This window comes from Corvus moneduloides, chromosome 30 (genome assembly GCF_009650955.1).
Source record: "Corvus moneduloides isolate bCorMon1 chromosome 30, bCorMon1.pri, whole genome shotgun sequence".
Lineage (NCBI taxonomy): Eukaryota > Metazoa > Chordata > Aves > Passeriformes > Corvidae > Corvus > Corvus moneduloides.
Genome location: NC_045505.1, coordinates 2,089,893 through 2,106,685, shown reverse-complemented (window position 1 = coordinate 2,106,685; position 16,793 = coordinate 2,089,893). Strand labels below are relative to the sequence as shown.

The 16,793-nt window shown below is 51.5% G+C and overlaps 1 protein-coding gene across 1 annotated transcript; it reads right to left on the bottom strand.

The window, feature by feature from the left end:
- Positions 1-13,880: 13,880 nt before the first annotated feature.
- HOXC5 (homeobox C5) lies at positions 13,881-16,155 on the bottom strand. Its single transcript, XM_032094186.1, has 2 exons — positions 15,651-16,155; positions 13,881-14,470 (listed from the first exon to the last, which is right to left on the bottom strand). The coding sequence occupies exons 1-2, from the start codon at positions 16,057-16,059 to the stop codon at positions 14,256-14,258; spliced, it is 624 nt and encodes a 207-aa protein (XP_031950077.1). The 5' UTR covers positions 16,060-16,155; the 3' UTR covers positions 13,881-14,255.
- Between the last annotated feature and the right edge of the window lie 638 nt (positions 16,156-16,793).

Here is a 16,793-nt window from a genome sequence, read left to right as displayed (position 1 = left end):
TATTTTGGGTTTTTTTTGCGGTTTTTTGGGGTTTTTTTGTTTTTTGGGGGGTTTTTTCCATTTATTTGGGGGGGGGGTTGGGGTGGTTTGGGGGGGGGGTTGGGGGTTTCTTTGGGATTTTTTGGGTTTTTTTGGGGTTTTTATGGGGTTTTTTTGGGGGGTTTTAGGGTTTTTTAGTTTGGTTTGGTTTGGTTTGGTTTGGTTTTGGTTTTTTGGTTTTTTGGGGGTTTTTTGTGGTTTGGGGATTTTTTTGCATTTTTGGGGAGGTTTTTTGGGGTTTTTGGGGGGGGTTTTTGCGTTTCTTGGGTTTTTTTTGCGGTTTTTTTGCGGTTTTTTGGGGGGGGTTGGGGGTTTTTTGGGTTTTTTTGCGTTTTTGGGGGTTTTTTTAGATTTTTTTTTCCGGTTTTTTGGTTGGGGTTTTTTTTGTGTTTTTTGGGGGGATTCTCACCGGCGAAAATGACCAAAAAATGGGAATTCGCTGGGTTTTTGGAGGGGGGTTGCTTGGGGGATGCTTTGAGGCAGCGAGGGTCCAGCTCGGGGCTGGGCGGGGCGCGGAGTTGGAATTTTGGGGGTTTTTTTAGGTGATTTTTCTGCATTTTTTTCTCCCCTCCCCCCCCATTTCCTCCCCTCTTTTATGAAATTTTTTTTCTTCTTTTTCCCCCCTCTCTCCTTTTACTTTTTTCTCTTCTTTCTTCCTCTTTCTCCCCCTTTTTCTCTCTTCTTTCCTCCCTCTCTCTTCTTTTCTCTTCCCTTTCCTTCTCCTTTGCCGGGTTTTCTCCCCCTCTTCTCCCTTTTTTCCCCTCTTTTCCCATTTCCCCCTTTTTTCCTTCTCTTTTCTTCTTCTTTCTTTCATCTCTCTTTCTCCCTCTTCCCTTTTCCTTTCTCTCTCCTTTTTTCTTCTCTTTCTTGGTTTTTTCCCCCCTTTTTTCTCCCCTTTTCCCCCATTTTCCCCCCGTTTTTCCCCCGTTTTTCTCCTTCCCCCCATTTTCCCCCCTTTTCCCTCCCCCTTTTTCCTCCCCCTTTTCCCCCTTCCTCGCCCTTTTTTCCCCTTTCCCCCCATTTTCCCCCTTTTTTCTCTCCCTTTTCCCCCGTTTTTCCCCCTCTTCCCCTCCCCCCCCCGTTTTTTACCTTTTTTTCCCCTTTTCCTCCCTTTCCCCCCATTTTTCTTCCTCCTCCCTCTCATTTCAATCAAACCAAACCCCCCAAAACCCAACCCAGGCCTGATCCCGACCCAGCAAACCTCGCCTTTAACGAGCCGGGCTTGAGCAGTTTGGGGTTTTATTTCATTTATTTGGGGTTTTATTCACCAGGATTTTATTTATTTGGGGTTTATCTATTTGGGGTTTCTCATGTGGCGCCTTCCTTGGCCTTAGGATGGATTTTTTTTTCACCCTGGAAATGCATTTTTTTTTAGGTTTAAAATCCATTTCTTTTAACGTTAAAATCCATTTTTTTAAGGTCTAAACCCCAGTCTTTTAAGGTTTAAAATCATTTCTTTGGGGTTTGCGGGGTTTCAGTGGGGTGGGGGCTCGGGGATGATTCTCAATCCCTTTTTTTTCCCAGAATCCAGGGATTTCTCCTTGACTTTTCCCGCACAAAGACGACCCCGCCTGACCCGCCCCACAACCGCTGAACCCGGGGTTAAGTCGCAAAGAAAACATTGGGGTCGTTTGGGGCGAAAAGGGCGAGTTTTGGGAAAACTGGAGGAAAAGGAAAACCCGGGAGCGTTTCCAGGGATCAGGGAATGTTTTTATCCCTGAGGGGGACTCGGGGCTGATCCCCGCTGGAAAAAAAAAACCCTCCCGGAATGACAAATTTCAGCCTCCGGGATGATGAAGAATTAATAATTAATAATTAACAATTAAGAATTAAGAATTAACATCGTTTCCCCCGCTTCTCCCGACCCCCCCCCCCGGTGTCGGGTCCAGTCCTGGGCACCAAAATCCCAAATCCTGGAGGGGCTGGGCCGGGAAAAACGGGGGGGAAAAGCTTCTCTGTAGGGCCGGGAGGTGAAACTTCAAGGGGTTTTTTGGCCCTAAAAAGGGAATTTTTAGGGGTCATTCCAGGGAATTTTGGGGAGGGGGATGCGGGACCCCCTTGGCCTGGCACCAAAATGGGCTGGAATGGGATAAAACCGGGAAAAATCTCCCTTTTCCCTGCGTTTCGGGCCCAATCCCCCTTTTCACCACCCCAAATCTCCCCCGGCGGGGGCGCGGACTTTTTGAAGCACCAAAAAACCCCAAAACCCAGGTGGAAAATCCCAAATTTTTCCTTATTTCCGTGTTTCCCGAGACTCCCCCCCCACCAAAACCCCCCTGGGAATCCGCCGGGCCCCAGGATCGATGTCCCCAACCCCTCGGGGCTCCCTTATCCCGGGAAATTTGGGATGAGGAGATGGGAAAAAGGGGGAGACGCCCCTCGGGGGGGTGGGGGAGGACACGCGGGGGGGGTCCCGCCCCATTCCAAGGATTCCCATCCCATTCCCGATGTGGGAACGGCTTCGAGCGGGGATTTCTCGCCTTTTAGGGCCGCGTTTCGAACCCTAAAACCCTCAAAAACCCTTCGAAAGCCCCAATCAAACCCCTTAAAAACCCTTTTTAAACCCTTTTTAAACCCTACGCCACCCGCGGGCGCGGCCCCGACATCCCCAGGGATTTTGGGGTCATTCCCAGCGGGAATTTTGGCTCGGGAGGGGGAGGGGAAGGGTCCTCGCTGCCCTCCCCCCCCCGCCCGCCCGCTCCAAGCCGCCCCACAGAGTTAAACCTCGCCGCGGTATTAATTAATTAGCCGCTAATAATCATCATCATGATGATGAAATAATAATCCAATTAATAGGAACGGCCCGGGCAGGCGGCGCGGATACCCCGGAGCCTCCGGGGAAGCCTCGTTAGGGTGGGAAAATCCAAGATTTAGGGCCGGGAGAAGCTCCCCCCGCTCCCTTTTTAATGTTTATTTATCTTGGATTCCCTTTGATTTTGTGCCGCAATAAAAACTCCGCCGATCCCGAAGCGAATCCCGGGGGCGAATCCATCAAAAGCTTTTAATAAAAAATCCTTTTCCCGCTTTTCCGCGGGGGCTTTTCCAGCGGCGGGGGCGGGGGAGGGGAAACGTGAAAATGGGAGGGAGGTTTTGGGGGCATTTTGGGGTTTTTTAGGGGGTTTTTTGGGGGGTTTTGGGGGGCGGAGGGTGTTTTATCCAGGTTTTCCAAGGCTTGGAGGGGTCATTAGGATTCCAGAGGCGTCGGGAGCTGCGGGAATCATCAGTCAGGGAGAGAAGGGAGAGGAGATGGAGCCAGAGCAGGCCCGGCATCTTCGATAAAGAAATGGGGGGAAAAAGGGGGGAAACGGGAAAAAGGGGGGCAGAAAAGTGGGAAAAAGAGGAGGGGAAAGGGGGAAAAGGGAAAAAAAAGTGGAATAAAAGGAGGAAAAAAGGAGGAGAAAGGAGGGGAAAGGGAATAAAAGGTGGGGAAGGAGAAAAAGGGGAAAGGGGGGGAAGACAAATAAAGGGAAGAAGAAGGGGGAAAAGGGGGAAAAAGAGGGAAAAAGGGGGGAAAAAGGGGGGAAAAAGGGGGGGAAAGGGGGCAAAGGGGGAAAAAGGGGGAAAAAGGGGGAAAAAAGGAAAAAATAAGAGAAAAAAACGGGGAAAAAAGAAATTATAAAAAGAAAGGTGAGGAGGAGAATGACGAAAAATAAAAAGAAAATATTGAAAATAAAAGGAAGAAGGAAAAAACGAAAGGTGAAGGGGAAATCTCCTCTCTGCCCGGAGCGGGGTGGGGTTTGGGGTTTTTTTGGGATAAAATCCCATTTTCCCAGCTCCAGAGGTGCCCCTCAGCCTTTGGTTTCGCTGGGAAAGCTGGGAATGGCGAGCTGCTTCCCAAAAATCGGGGGGGAAATGGGATAAAAGGGGGGGAAAGGGGGGGAAAGCAGCCCCGAGGACGCCAGGAACGGCAGCAGCTGCCCAAAATCCCGCTTTTTGAGCCCCAAATCCACCCTGGAATCGCGGTTTGAGGGGTTCCGCGCGGGAATTCGGCACCGGCGCAGCTCCCTGGGAAAAGATTCCCGTGAAATATTGGAATGTTCACCCCCCGCTCCCCCCCCCCCGGGCTGGGATTTAAATCTTCCCGTGGTTTTTTTCCGCCGCGATATTCCCGGGAATGGGAGGTGGCAGCGGGGCTGGGCACCCGAATATTCCCCTTTTTTTCCATGGAAAATCCGCTTTAAAAAGCAGGGAAATGGGATTTTTTTTTCCTTCCCCCCCACCCCAAAATTCCCACCGGAGGAATTCCCGAGGGGAAAAGGGAAAAGGGGGGGAGGGGGATGCTCAGCTCCCGCTTTTCCAGCCGGGAAATCCTTCCAGGATCCCAAAAATCCCGCTTGGAGCGCGGGGAGGGGGTTGGGACGTGGCGTTTTTTGGGGGGATTGGCTCAAATCCCAACTTTTGGGGGGATTTTGGGAAGAATCAACAAAAACAAGGGAAGAATTCCCAAAAAAAAAAAAAAAAAGGGAAGACCCCTCCCCTCTCCCCAAATGTGTCCCCTCCTCACCCGCACCGAGGACGAAGCTCCCGGAATTCCAGGGAGAGGAGGGATGAGGGGAAAAGGCCTCAAAAATCCACTCGGGAATGGGAAAATCGGGAAAAATGGGGAAAAATCAGGAAAAATCGGGGGAAATCGGGATGAAATCGCACCCAAATCGTGGGATTTGGGGTCCGAAAGGATTTTCTTGGGATTTTTTGGGGGGTGGGGAAGGGGAAGGAGGGAAGGAGGGAGGGAGGGAGGGAGGGAGGGAGGGAAGGAAAAGGAAAAGGAAAAGGAAAAGGGAAAAAAGGGGGGGGAAAGGCAGGAAAAGGTGAAATAAAGAGGAATGAAAGAGGAAGGAAACGGAAGAAACCAAAGCAGGGATGGAGACGCAGAAGATTCCCGGGATTTTGGGGGGGGGCTGGAAAATGCCGGGGGAGCCCAGGAGAACCCCCCAGGGTCAAAAATCCGCTTAAAATGAAGGAGAAAGGGAAGGAGAGAAGGAAAAGGAGGAAAAGGAGGAGGAGAACGAGAAGGAAAAGGGGGAAAAAGGGGGAAAAAGGGGGAAAAAGGGGGAAAAGGGGGAAAAAGGGGGAAAAGGGGGAGAAGGAGAAGGAGGAAAAGGAGGAAAAGGAGGAGGAGAAAGAGAAGGAAAAGGGGAAAAAAGGGGAAAAGGGGGGGAAGGGGAAAAAAGGGGGAAAAACTGGGAAAAGGGGGAGAAGGAGAAGGAGGAGGAAAAGGAGGAAAAGGAAGAAAAGGAGGAAAAGGAGGAGGAGAAAGAGAAGAAAAAGGGGGAAAAGGGGGAAAGGGGGGAAAAGGGGGAGAAGGAGAAGGAGGGAAAGGAAGGAATCCTCCGAATTCCCGGCCCCCTCCAAGCCCCTTTTTGATTGATTGATTGATTGATTGACCTTAAACCTCCGGGAAAGCGGAAGTGCCGGGTTTTGATCCCAATCCCCCAAATCCCAGAACCCCAGAGGTCCCCGGGAGCCGCTCCCGGGAGGATTTCACCGCCGGGAGGATCAAAAGGATGCGGGAAGTGCCAAGGAAAGGCTGAAATATTGGGATATTTTGTGTGCTTGGGGGGTTCAGCCCCGGCTCGGCCTCTGGATTCATGGATTTATCCCGATTTCTCCATGTAAAAATCCCTATTTTCCCGTATTTATCCATATTTCCCCAGATTTCTCCATGTAAAAATCCCTATTTTCTCATATTTGCCCGTATTTGCCCAGCTTTTCCCATCTTCTCCCATATAAAAGTCCATCTTTATCCACATTTGTCCATATTTATCCCTGTAAAAATCCCTATTTTCCCATCTTTTCCCATATTTCTCCATGTAAAAATCCCTATTTTCTCATATTTTCCTGTATTTGCCCATCTTTTCCCATCTTTTCCCATATTTCTCCATATAAAAGTCCATCTTTATCCACATTTAGCCATATTTTCCCATATTTCTCCACGTAAAAATCCATCTTTTCCCATATTTACCAATATTAATCCATAGAAAAATCCATATTTGCCCATATTTATCCGTGTTTATCAATATTTATCCACATTTGTTCATATTTTCCCATATTTCTCCATGTTTATCCACGTAAAAACCCATATTACCCACATTTATCCACCTAAAATCCACATTTATCCATATTTTCCCGTATTTGTCCATGTAAAAATTCATATTTTCCCATCTTTTCCCATATTAATCCATAGAAAAATCCATATTTTCCCATATTTTCCCATATTTACCAATATTCATCCATAGAAAAATCCATATTTTCCCATATTTCTCCATGTCCAAATCCATATTTTCCCATCTTTATCCATATAAAACCCCATATTACCCACATTTATCCACCTAAAATCCACATTTATCCACCTAAAATTCACATTTATCCATATTTTCCCGTATTTATCCAGGTAAAAATCCATCTTTTCCCATCTTTTCCCATATTAATCCATAGAAAAATCCATGTTTTCCCATCTTTATCCATATTTATCCATATAAAAACCCATATTACCCACATTTATCCACCTAAAATCCACATTTATCCGCCTAAAATCCACATTTTTCCACCTAAAATCCACATTTTTCCACGTTTATCCACATCAAATTCCATAAATGTCCTGATTTCTCCCTATTTGCCCACATTCGCCCACCGCCATCCGCCTGAAATCCCCGTTTATCCCTAAAAACACGGCCTGGAATTCCCGCACGGACGCGGGAGGGGAAATAAAGGTGGGATTGATTCCAGGGCTGGAAAAATCTCCGCTTTTTTTTCCCCAAAAAAAGGAGAAAATCAGGGAAAAGAAAGAAAAAAAAAAAAGAGGGAAAAGGAGGCGTTGGGGGGGCTGGGAACTGGGGTTGGGTTTTCCTTGGATTTCATCCCGTTCCTTCCTCAAATCACGGAAAAGGGGGAGAAAATTCCAGCCGGGAATTCCTCCCTCCCCTCCCCACTTCCCAAAATTCCATTTTTTCCCATTCCCAGCTCCCAGCGGGACAGGAGGGAATTTTTATTCCGTGAATTCTTTGGTTCTTATTCCCTCCTGAGGATTATTTTGGCTTCCCCCCCCCAAATAAAGGAGATTCCCGGGATTTTGTCCGAATCCTGGAATTCCCACCCTAAAAGGAGCTGCCCAGCTCTGATTAGATTCCAATTAACTCCGATTAAAGCCAAATCCCCCCCAAAATCGGCCCCGAGGTGGAATTGAGGAATTTTTAATGATCGCCCTCATCCATGAGCGGCAGGAAAAGATGGGGAATGAGAGGGAAAATGGGAAAAAATGGGAGAAAATGGGAAAAAATGGGGAAAAAAAGGGAAAAACAGGGAAAAAATGGGGAAAATATGGGGGGAAATGGGGAAAATATGGGGAGAAATGGGGAAAATATGGGGAGAAATGGGGAATAAATGGGGGAAATGGGGAATAAATGGGGGAAATGGGGAATAAATGGGGGAAAATGGGGGAAAATGGGGGAAAATGAGGGAAAAGGGGGAGAAAATGGGGGAAATGGGGAAAAGATGGTGGAAATGGGGAAAAATGGGGGAAATATGGGGGGAAAATGGGGAAATGGGGTAAAATGGATAAAATGGGAAAAAATGGGGGGAAAATGGAAAAAATGGGGAAAAGATGGGGAAAATGGGGGAGATTGGGAAAAAGAAGGGGAAATATGGGGAAAAATATGGGGGGGAAAAGGGAAAAATTGGGTAAAAATGGATAAAATGGGGAAAAATGGGGGGAAAAGGGAAAAAATGGAGGAAAAAGGAAAAAAAAAGGGAAAAAGGAGCTGAATTTCACCTCAGTCCCAAAACTTTCTCCTTTCTCCCCAAATCTGGGATTCTCCCCCCGTCCAGTTTCTGTCCCGGCCACGAGTGGGAGAAAATCCCATTGAATTCCCAAAAAAAGGATCCCAAATCTCGTTGGATTCTCCCAGATTTGGGGCATTTCGGGTTCCCCCAAAAGTTCCGTTTTTAAAGGAGGCCCTCCAGGGTTTTCCGTGGGATTTTTGGGGGGATTTTGGGGGGTTTTGGGGTGTCCAGGATCCCTCCCAGCGCCCCCCGTTCCCAACACTCGGAGCCTTTTTTCCCCATGTTAAAAAAAGGGAATAATTCCCATTTTTTTACCATTTCCCCCCCTTTTTCCAAGGCTGCAGCAGCTGCTGGGAAATCCCGGGGATCCCAGGGAAATCCTGGAAAAGCCCTAAAAGGGCTTAAATCCCATCCCCCTCCCCCCGCCCCCCTATCCCGGGTGTCCCCAAAAGATCCCCGAAAAATCCCCCCAAAAAATCCCCAAAAACTTTTAAAAAATCCCCAAAAAATCGCCCCAAAAAGTCCCAAAAGGTTCCCAGGGTTTTTCCTGATTTTGGGGGGGGGTCTGGGCCCCCCCAGCCCCCCCGGGCAGGGAGGGATTTGGGGTCGCCCGGGGTCTGACCCCAAAGTTGGCCCTGCAGGGTGGGGGGCACCCCGGGGTGGGTGGGGGGAGGGGGTTCTGGGGTGCTGAGGGGGGGTCAGGGGGTGAGGGGGGGTCCGCGGCCCCGCACGGAGGGTGCTGGGGGGTCCTGGGAGACCCCAAAAGACATCGGGACCCCCCCCCCCGAACTCACAGAGATCCCAAAACTCACAGAAACCTCCCCAAAACACAGCGGGACCCCCCCCAAAACTCACAGAAACCTCCCCAAAACACAGCGGGACCCCCCCCAAAACTCACAGAAACTCCCCCAAACACAGCGGGACCCCCCCCAAAATACACCGGGACCCCCCAAAACACAGCGGGACCCCCCCCCCAAAATACACCGGGACCCCCAAAACACAGCGGGACCCCCCCAAACAAACCGGGACCCGCCAAACTCACAGAAACCCCCTCAAACACAGCGGGACCCCAAAACACAGCGGGACCTCCCCAAAACTCACAGAAACCCCCCCAAAACACAGCGGGACCCCCCCAAAACTCACAGAAACCCCCCCAAAACTCACAGAAACCCCCCCAAAATACACCGGGACCCCCCCAAAACTCACAGAAACCCCCCCAAAACACAGCGGGACCCCCCCAAAACTCACAGAAACCCCCCCAAAACTCACAGAAACCCCCCCAAAACTCACAGAAACCCCCCCAAAATACACCGGGACCCCCCCAAAACTCACAGAAACCCCCCCAAAACACAGCGGGACCCCCCCAAAACTCACAGAAACCCCCCCAAAACTCACAGAAACCCCCCCAAAACACGGCGGGACCCCCCCGGCCCTCCCAGAGACCCCTTTGGCACCCCCAGAGCTCCCCCCCCCCCCCAAAATACAGGGACACCGCCAGCGACCCCCCCGAACTCACAGGACCCCCCCCAAAATAACCCAGAGCCCCCCAACACTCACAGAACCCCCTCGGGACCCCCCCCCAAAACCACAGGGACCCCCCCAGCCCCCTCCTGTCCCAGCAGGACCCCGCCCCTCCCCCCCCCAGCGCCACCCCCCGACGCCCCCTCCCCAAATTCCAGGCCTGGGGGGTCCCTCCGAGGTGGGATTTGGGGTGCCCCCCCAATTGCGTGGGGGTTTGGGGGGGCACCCCCGGGGGGGGCAGGGACCCCCTGAGGCCACCGCGGCCCCTCCCCCACCCCCGCTGTCGCTGCTGGGGGGGGGCGCGACCTCAAAAGACCCCAAAGGAGGGGACCCCTCCCCCTCCCCCTCCTTGTCCCCGCCCCCCCCCCCCCGAGGATCCGGGGACACCGGGGGGGTCCCCCCCTCCCCCTTTCCCAGGGATTCCCTTCCCCTCCCCCCCCCCTCCTCATTCCCAGGGATTTCCCTTTTTTTTCCCCATTCTTCCGCTTTTTCCGTTCCCCTCCCCCCCCTCCAAAACCGGGAGAAAATAAATCTTGGGAGCGCCAAAACTCCGGGATTCCCCGAGGCGGGGGATGGGAAAAGGGGGGATTTTACCAAAAAGCCGCTTTTTGGGGCCTTCTCGCGGCCTTTTCTCCTCCCTCCAGGGAATTCTGGCCGGATGAAAACCCCAGATCCCATCCCCCTAAACCCCTTTCCCCACCAAAAACTCCAAATCCCACCTCCCTAAACCCCTTTCCCCACCAAAAACTCCAAATCCCATCCCCCTAAACCCCTTTCCCCACCAAAAACTCCAAATCCCACCTCCCTAAACCCCAAATCCCACCAAAAACCCCAAATCCCATCCCCCTAAACCCCTTTCCCCACCAAAAACTCCAAATCCCACCTCCCTAAACCCCAAATCCCACCAAAAACCCCAAATCCCACCCTCCTAAACCCCTTTCCCCACCAAAAACCCCAAATCCCACCCTCCTAAACCCCTTTTCCCCCCAAAACCCCTTTCCCCACCATCCCACCCTTCTTTTTTCAGCTCCGTTTCCCCCCCAAAATCCCGATTTTTTTCGCCATCCTACAAAACCCAGACGGATTTTTCCCGGGAAAAAAGCTGGGAAAAGCCGGGAAAACTCACGGGGAAGCAGCTCCGGGAGCGCCGCGCGCCTCTCTAAGCTCCCGCCTAGGTTAGTCCCGGCCTTAAAGCGGCGCCGGGCAGTCGGGATTATGGATGAGGGGAATACATTGTGGGGTTGTCAGCTCCCCCGACCCCATAAAACTCCCGCTAATGACCCCACGTGCTCGCCGGGAGCCACTCAGGGCCCTCGGCAGCGGGAAAACCTTCCCAAAAAAAAGTTTGAAACTCCTTCCAAAATTCCCGATTGGAGGCGCCGCGCGGGGGTTTTGTTGGGGTTTTTTTGTTGTTGTTGTTGGAAGTGGGGGAAAAAAGGGAAAAAAAAGGAAAAAAAAAACCGTTTCTTTTGAATTTTTGCGGGTTTTTTGTGTCCTTTTTTTTTGAGGGGTTTTTTGGGGGGTTGAAGGTAAAAAAAAAAAAAAAACCCGCGGCGGATTTGTAGAAGGATGTGTTAAAAAAAAAAAAAATGAAATGCGAAGTTTGGGATCTCGGTTGGTTTTTGGGCCGCTTTTTTTGGAAGTTTCTGGCGGGCGCGGCGAGGTAAGTGCGCTTCTGCTTTTCCATGCGGAATATTTGGGGTGGGATCGAGGGGAAAAGGGGAAAATCCGGCGGGGCAGCAGCGACACCCCCAAAAAATCCCTTTAAAAGCGGGATGAGGGGTCCGAATCCCCCCCCGGACCCCCCCTGAGGGCCGGGAAAAGCCGAAATTCCTCAAAATCGGGGTGGGAAAGGCAAAATTCGGGGTTTAAAGTGGATCTTTTGGGGGGGGGAACAACGATTTTGGGGTGGTGGCGTGGTTTGGGGGCTGCCCTGAGGCAGCGCGGGGGGGGAGTGGGAGGGAAAAGGGGATTTTGGTGGGATTGGGATGGAAAAGGATCCGATTGGGAAGAGCCCGGGGAGGGGAAATGTTGGTTAAGGGCAAATGAAACGGAAAAAAGGAACAATTCCAGCAGCCCCCGGAGGGGGTTGTGCCTCGATAATCCTTGAATGGATTTCCACAGAGAAAAAAACGGGAAAACGGGGAGGAAAAAAACGGGAAAACGGGGCGGAAAAAACCGGGAGAATGGGGCGGAAAAAACCGGGAAAATGGGACGGAAAAAACTGGGAAAACGGGGCGGAAAACCCGGGAAAATGGGACGGAAAACCCGGGAAAATGAGGGGATCGGGAGCCCCGGGCAGAGAAAGGAGCGAGGTTTTGCCGTTTTTCACCCCAAATGAAACGCCGGGAAAAGGGAGGGGGGAAGGGAATAAAAGAGGATTTGGGGGGGGGGGGGATGCGCCGCTAAAATTGGGGGTTTTGGCCGCTGGCCGAGGAGCCGGATGAAATTCCAGCGGGAATAAAATAATCGGGAATGAAAGAAAAGCCCTCGGGGAGGAAGAGGAGGAGGAGGAGGAGGAGGAGGAGGAGGAGGAGGAGGAGGAGGAGGAGGAGGAGGAGGAGGAGGAAGAGGAGGAGGAGGAGGAGGAGGAGGAAGAGGAGGAAACTTTTGTCTCGCGGCTCCAGGAAATTGTTGCCTCGTTCCCCCCCGCGTGTAAAAGGAAATCCCATAAAGTTTTATGGGGTTTTTTATTGGGGCCTCTCCCGGCGTTTGTTTGCGCCTGGGAAGGGCCCGGGAGGAGCCGTCTGGGAAAAGAGGAGGAGGAGGGGGGGGGAAAAAATGGGAAAAAAATGGGATCGGCCCCTCATGCAAATCCCGGCTCTGGAATTGGGGCGGCCCCAAAGCTTTGGGGGAGGGGAGGGGGTCCGGGAGTGGGGTCGGGAGGGGATTGGAGACATCAGGGATGGACAGAGGGGTCCAGATGGGAGGGGAGGGATGGGGGATGCAGCTGGAGGTGTTCGGGAGGGATGGAGAGAGGGAGGGATGGAGAGAGGGATGGAGAGAGGGAGGGATGGAGAGAGGGATGGAGAGAGGGATGGAGAGAGGGAGGGAGGGATGGAGAGAGGGATGGAGAGAGGGAAAAAGGGATGGAGAGAGGGAGAGAGGGATGGAGGGATGGAGAGGGGGATGGAGGGATGGAGAGGGGGATGGAGAACCCCTGGAAGTCGCCATCCCACCCCAAAAGCGGCGCCCGCGCCTTCCCCCTTAGGCCCGGAGCAAAAAGAATCCCAATTTCTCCCCAAATGCACCCAAATATTCCCAGAAAACCAAGCCCTCCCCCATTCCCGGAGCTTCCCCCGGCGCTGCTCCCGCCCACGGGAGCCTCCCCAGAGCCTCCCAGTCCGTCCCAGTCACCTCCAGTCGGGCACTGGGATCTCCGACCCGCAGCCAGAGGCGGCGGCCGCGCGGTTTTGGGGTGAAATGGGATTTTTATCCCCGCGAGGGCCGAGGGGGAGGAGAGAGGAGCAGCAAAAGCGATTGGAATTCCATCTTCCCATGAAATGCCCTCTGCCCGCGGCCTGCAGGGAAAATCCTGGGAGAAAGCGGCCTTGGAAAAGTCCAAAGTGGCGCAGGGAGCGGCGGCCCTTCCTCAGGGCCCTCCCTCACCCCATCAAAACTCCTTTTCCCACCCTTTCCCCACCTTTTTTCCACCTTTTTTCCACTTTTTTTCCACCTTTTTTCCACCCTTTTCCCACGCTCTGGGAAGCGGGAAAAGCAGCCCGGAGTTTTTCCGGGATGCTCGGCGCTAAATCTCCCGAAATCCGCTTTTTTTTCCCCCTAAATAAACACGCAGAACATCGGAATAAATCAATATTTTGCCCAAATTTCCAGGACTATCCGGCAACTTTTGGGGCCGTTTCGCTGTTTATTCCACAGGGTAAAAAATCCAACTTTCGGCCCCAAAACGATCCCGAGTCCGCCGGGGGAGGGGGGAAAAGAAGGAATTTCCTGCCTGGCACCGAATTGAGATAAAAACCAACAAATTTGGGCTTCGCTTTGGCCGCCTTTAATGCAGAAATTTCAGCGTTTTCAGCAAATCCACAGGAAGGACGCGACAAATAAATACAGGAAAATCCCAAATCCAGAGGTTTTCTCCCTCCCCCCTCCCCCACCCCCCCCCCTCCTGCGCTTTCCAGCCGCGAAATTTTGGGAGAATTCGCGCAAAAAAAACGCCGAGTCCGCCCCTCCCCCACTCCCCGATCCGTGAATTCCGTGGAGAGGCGAATAATAATTAATTAATAATTAATAAAATTGTCCCAGCCGAGCCCCCGGGGGCGTTTTTGGGGCTTCCAAACCCGAATTTTTCCTTTCGGGACGGAGGCGCCGATCCCCGAGCGCTCCCAGTTGGTTTCCTGGGAATATTTGGGTTTATTTGGGGAATTCCGGCTCCCGGGGCGATTCCCGAATCGGGATTTCCCCAAACTTTTGGGGTTTTGTTTTCCGCCACTTTATTTCCCATTTCCATCTTTTCCTTTTTGGTTTTCCAGGGAAAATCGCCGGGTTTGGGGCCGGCCCAGCAGCGCCGCGCGGGTTTCCAGGCGGTTTTTTCCCAATATTCCGGTTTTTTTGCTGTTTTTTCCGCCCCGGAGCCGCGCAGGGAAGGGACACGCGGAGTTTTCACCAGCGGGGGGGGATTTGTTGGGATTTTTCCACCCCCCGCCCATCCTTTCCCGCATTTGAATCAGGGATTTTCCTTTGTCTGAGGGAGCCGCGAGGGTCGCAGCCCCACCCCAGAACCTCGAGAAATTCCACTTCAAACCCCACGGTGACAACAAGACTTCCAAATAATTCCAAATAATTCAAAAAAAAAAAAAAAAAAAAAATTAAAAATGAAAAACATATTTAAAACTCTCAAAAAAAAAGAGAAAAATTTTAAAAATCGGGGAATTCTTTCCGCCCCTCCTGGATGTCACCTAAAGAGCCTCTTGGCTTTTCAGCTTGGAATCTTTCTTCCACTTCATGCGGCGGTTTTGGAACCAGATTTTGATCTGTCTCTCGTTCAGGCAGAGGTTCTGGGCGATCTCCACGCGCCTCCGCCGCGTCAGGTATCTGTTAAAATGAAATTCCTTCTCTAATTCCAGCGTTTGGTACCGGGTGTAGCTCGTGCGGGAGCGTTTCCCATCCGTTTCTGGAGGGGAAAAAAATAGAATTTAACCCCCCCCCAAAAAAAAAAAAAAAAGTTAAAAAAAAAAAAAAAAGGGAACAGCGAAGGAAAAGGAAAAAACAGTATTTTAAAAAATCGGGAGGGTTTAAGTTGGTTTTTATTTTTAAAAAAAAAGAGGTTACAGAAGTCGGGTTTTACAGAAGCTTCCCGGGGGTTTTTAGGGCGCGGAGGAGCCTGGAATTCTTCATTCCCAAACACCTTCGCCCCCCCACCCCAAATTCCGCCCCCCACCCCCCCCCGGCCTCCCAAAACCCCACATCAAACAAATGCAGATGAGCCAGGAGAATTCCCGCTTTCCCCTCGGAAAACCAGCGGGGAAAATGAGATTTTGGGGGATCTTTTCCTTCCTCTTTCCCCCCCTGGCAAAGCGGAAAAAATCCCTGCGCCCTCCCCTGGTTTTGTGGGTTTTTTTTTTCCCCCTCCACGAACACTCGGAGTTATTTTTAACCCCAATTCCCTTAAAAAAAATTGGGAATCTCGCCTTTTCTCCGCGTTTTGTTGCCGTGATCCAATTATGCCGCCATAAATTTGGGCGTCTACAGCCTCTAAGCCTTTTAGTGGACACTTTTACGAGCAATTGATGCCTCGGTCGTAAAATTTACGACCTCGGGGGGTTTTTTTTGGTGTTTCTCTGGTTTTTTTTTTTTTTATGATTTGCCCCGCTCGGCCTGGAAAAAACGCGTGGAAAAAAAAAGGGGGGGAAAATGGGAAAAAAAAGGGAAAAAAAGGGGGGGAAAGGGGGAGAAAGAGGGGGGAAAGGGGAATAAAAGGAGTAAAAAGAGGGGGGAAAGGGAGGAAGAGGGGAAAAGATGCGGGGGAAGGGAGGGAAAATGGGGGAAAAAAGGAAAAAACGGGGAAAATATTTTTTAAAAGTAGAAGAAGTGGGAGAAAAGGAGGGAAAAGGGGGAAAAAACAGGGGAAAGGAAAAAAAGGGGGAGAAGGGGGAAAAAGGGGAGAATGAAGGGGAAATGAAGGGAAGAAAGGAGGAAAAGGGGGAGAAAAAAGGGGGGGAAATTGGGAAAGAAAAGGGGGGAAAAATTGGGAAAAAAAGGGACAAAACGAGGGAAAACCGGGGAGAAATGGGGGGAAAAAAGGGGGGAAAAAAATTCCTGCGACCCCAAAGCTGAGGAAGGGGAAGTTTTACCATGGCTCATGTGGAGTTTGGTCATCCAGGGGTAAATTTGAGGCGCTCGCTGCGGCGGCGGCGGCGGCGGCTGCGGCTGCCCCGGGGCTCCTCCCGCGGGCTCGGCTTTGATTCCAGCGGCGCTCCGGGCTCGCTCCTCCAGCGCCGCGTCCTGCCCGTAAATCCCGGGATTTCGGGGCTTTTCCAGCTCATCCCTGCCCAAAGGATGGCCCGGGGCAGCCATGGCCGCGCAGGGAGGAGGAGGAGGAGGAGGAGGAGGAGGAGGAGGAGGGTGGGGGATGCTGAGCTCGGAGCGGCGGCCCCGGGGCGCGGGCGCCTCGGTAATTCCATAATTTCCATAACTTTGCATGGAAAAGGCCGGCGCGGGGGGGCTCTGCTTGTAGAAGGAATTGGCCACGTAGGAGCTCATGGCGGAGGAAGGAGCGGAGTGATTAAAAAACTGAAAAATAAAATTTTTTTAAAAAGGAAAAAAAAAGGAGGGGGGGGGATTTTCCTCCCTTTTTTATCTCCTTTTCCCCTCTCTTTTTTATCTCCTTTTCCCCTCTCTTATCTCCTTTTCCCCTCTCTTTTTATCCCCTCTTCCTCTTTTTTTATCCCCCTTTTCCCCTCTTTTTTTGGTCCCTTTCGCCCCCTCTTTTATCTTCCCTTTCCCCCTTCTTTTATTCTTCTTTTTCCCTGTTTTTAATCTCCGCTTTCCTCTCCTTTCTCTCCCCTTTTCCCTTTTCCCCTCCTTCCAACTTTTCCCTTTTTCCTCCTTTTCCTCTCTTATTTTTTTCCCCTTCCCCCTTTTTTTCCCCCTTTTTTCCCCTCCTTTTTTTTTTTTTTTTGTTTTTTTTTGCTTAAAACCTCTTCAATTCGGGGCCGATTTGGGACCCTTTGAAGTTCAGGCTTCGCCTCGAAGGGGGGGTGGGTCAAAATTTTTTAAAAAAGGAGAAAAAAAGGGAAGGGGAGGGCGGGGGGGCTCGCGTTTTGTTCCTCCCCGAAGTGCAGAATTTATAGGTGCCGATTCTCGGGGTTTCTCGGCCCCCCCGCCCAAAGATGGGATTTTCTGCTTTTTTATGGGGCCGTCACGTGGAGGAGGCGGCGGCCGCTCCTCAAATCCCGGACCCCCGGCCTCGCTTGGATTTTTTTTTCCTGGTTTTT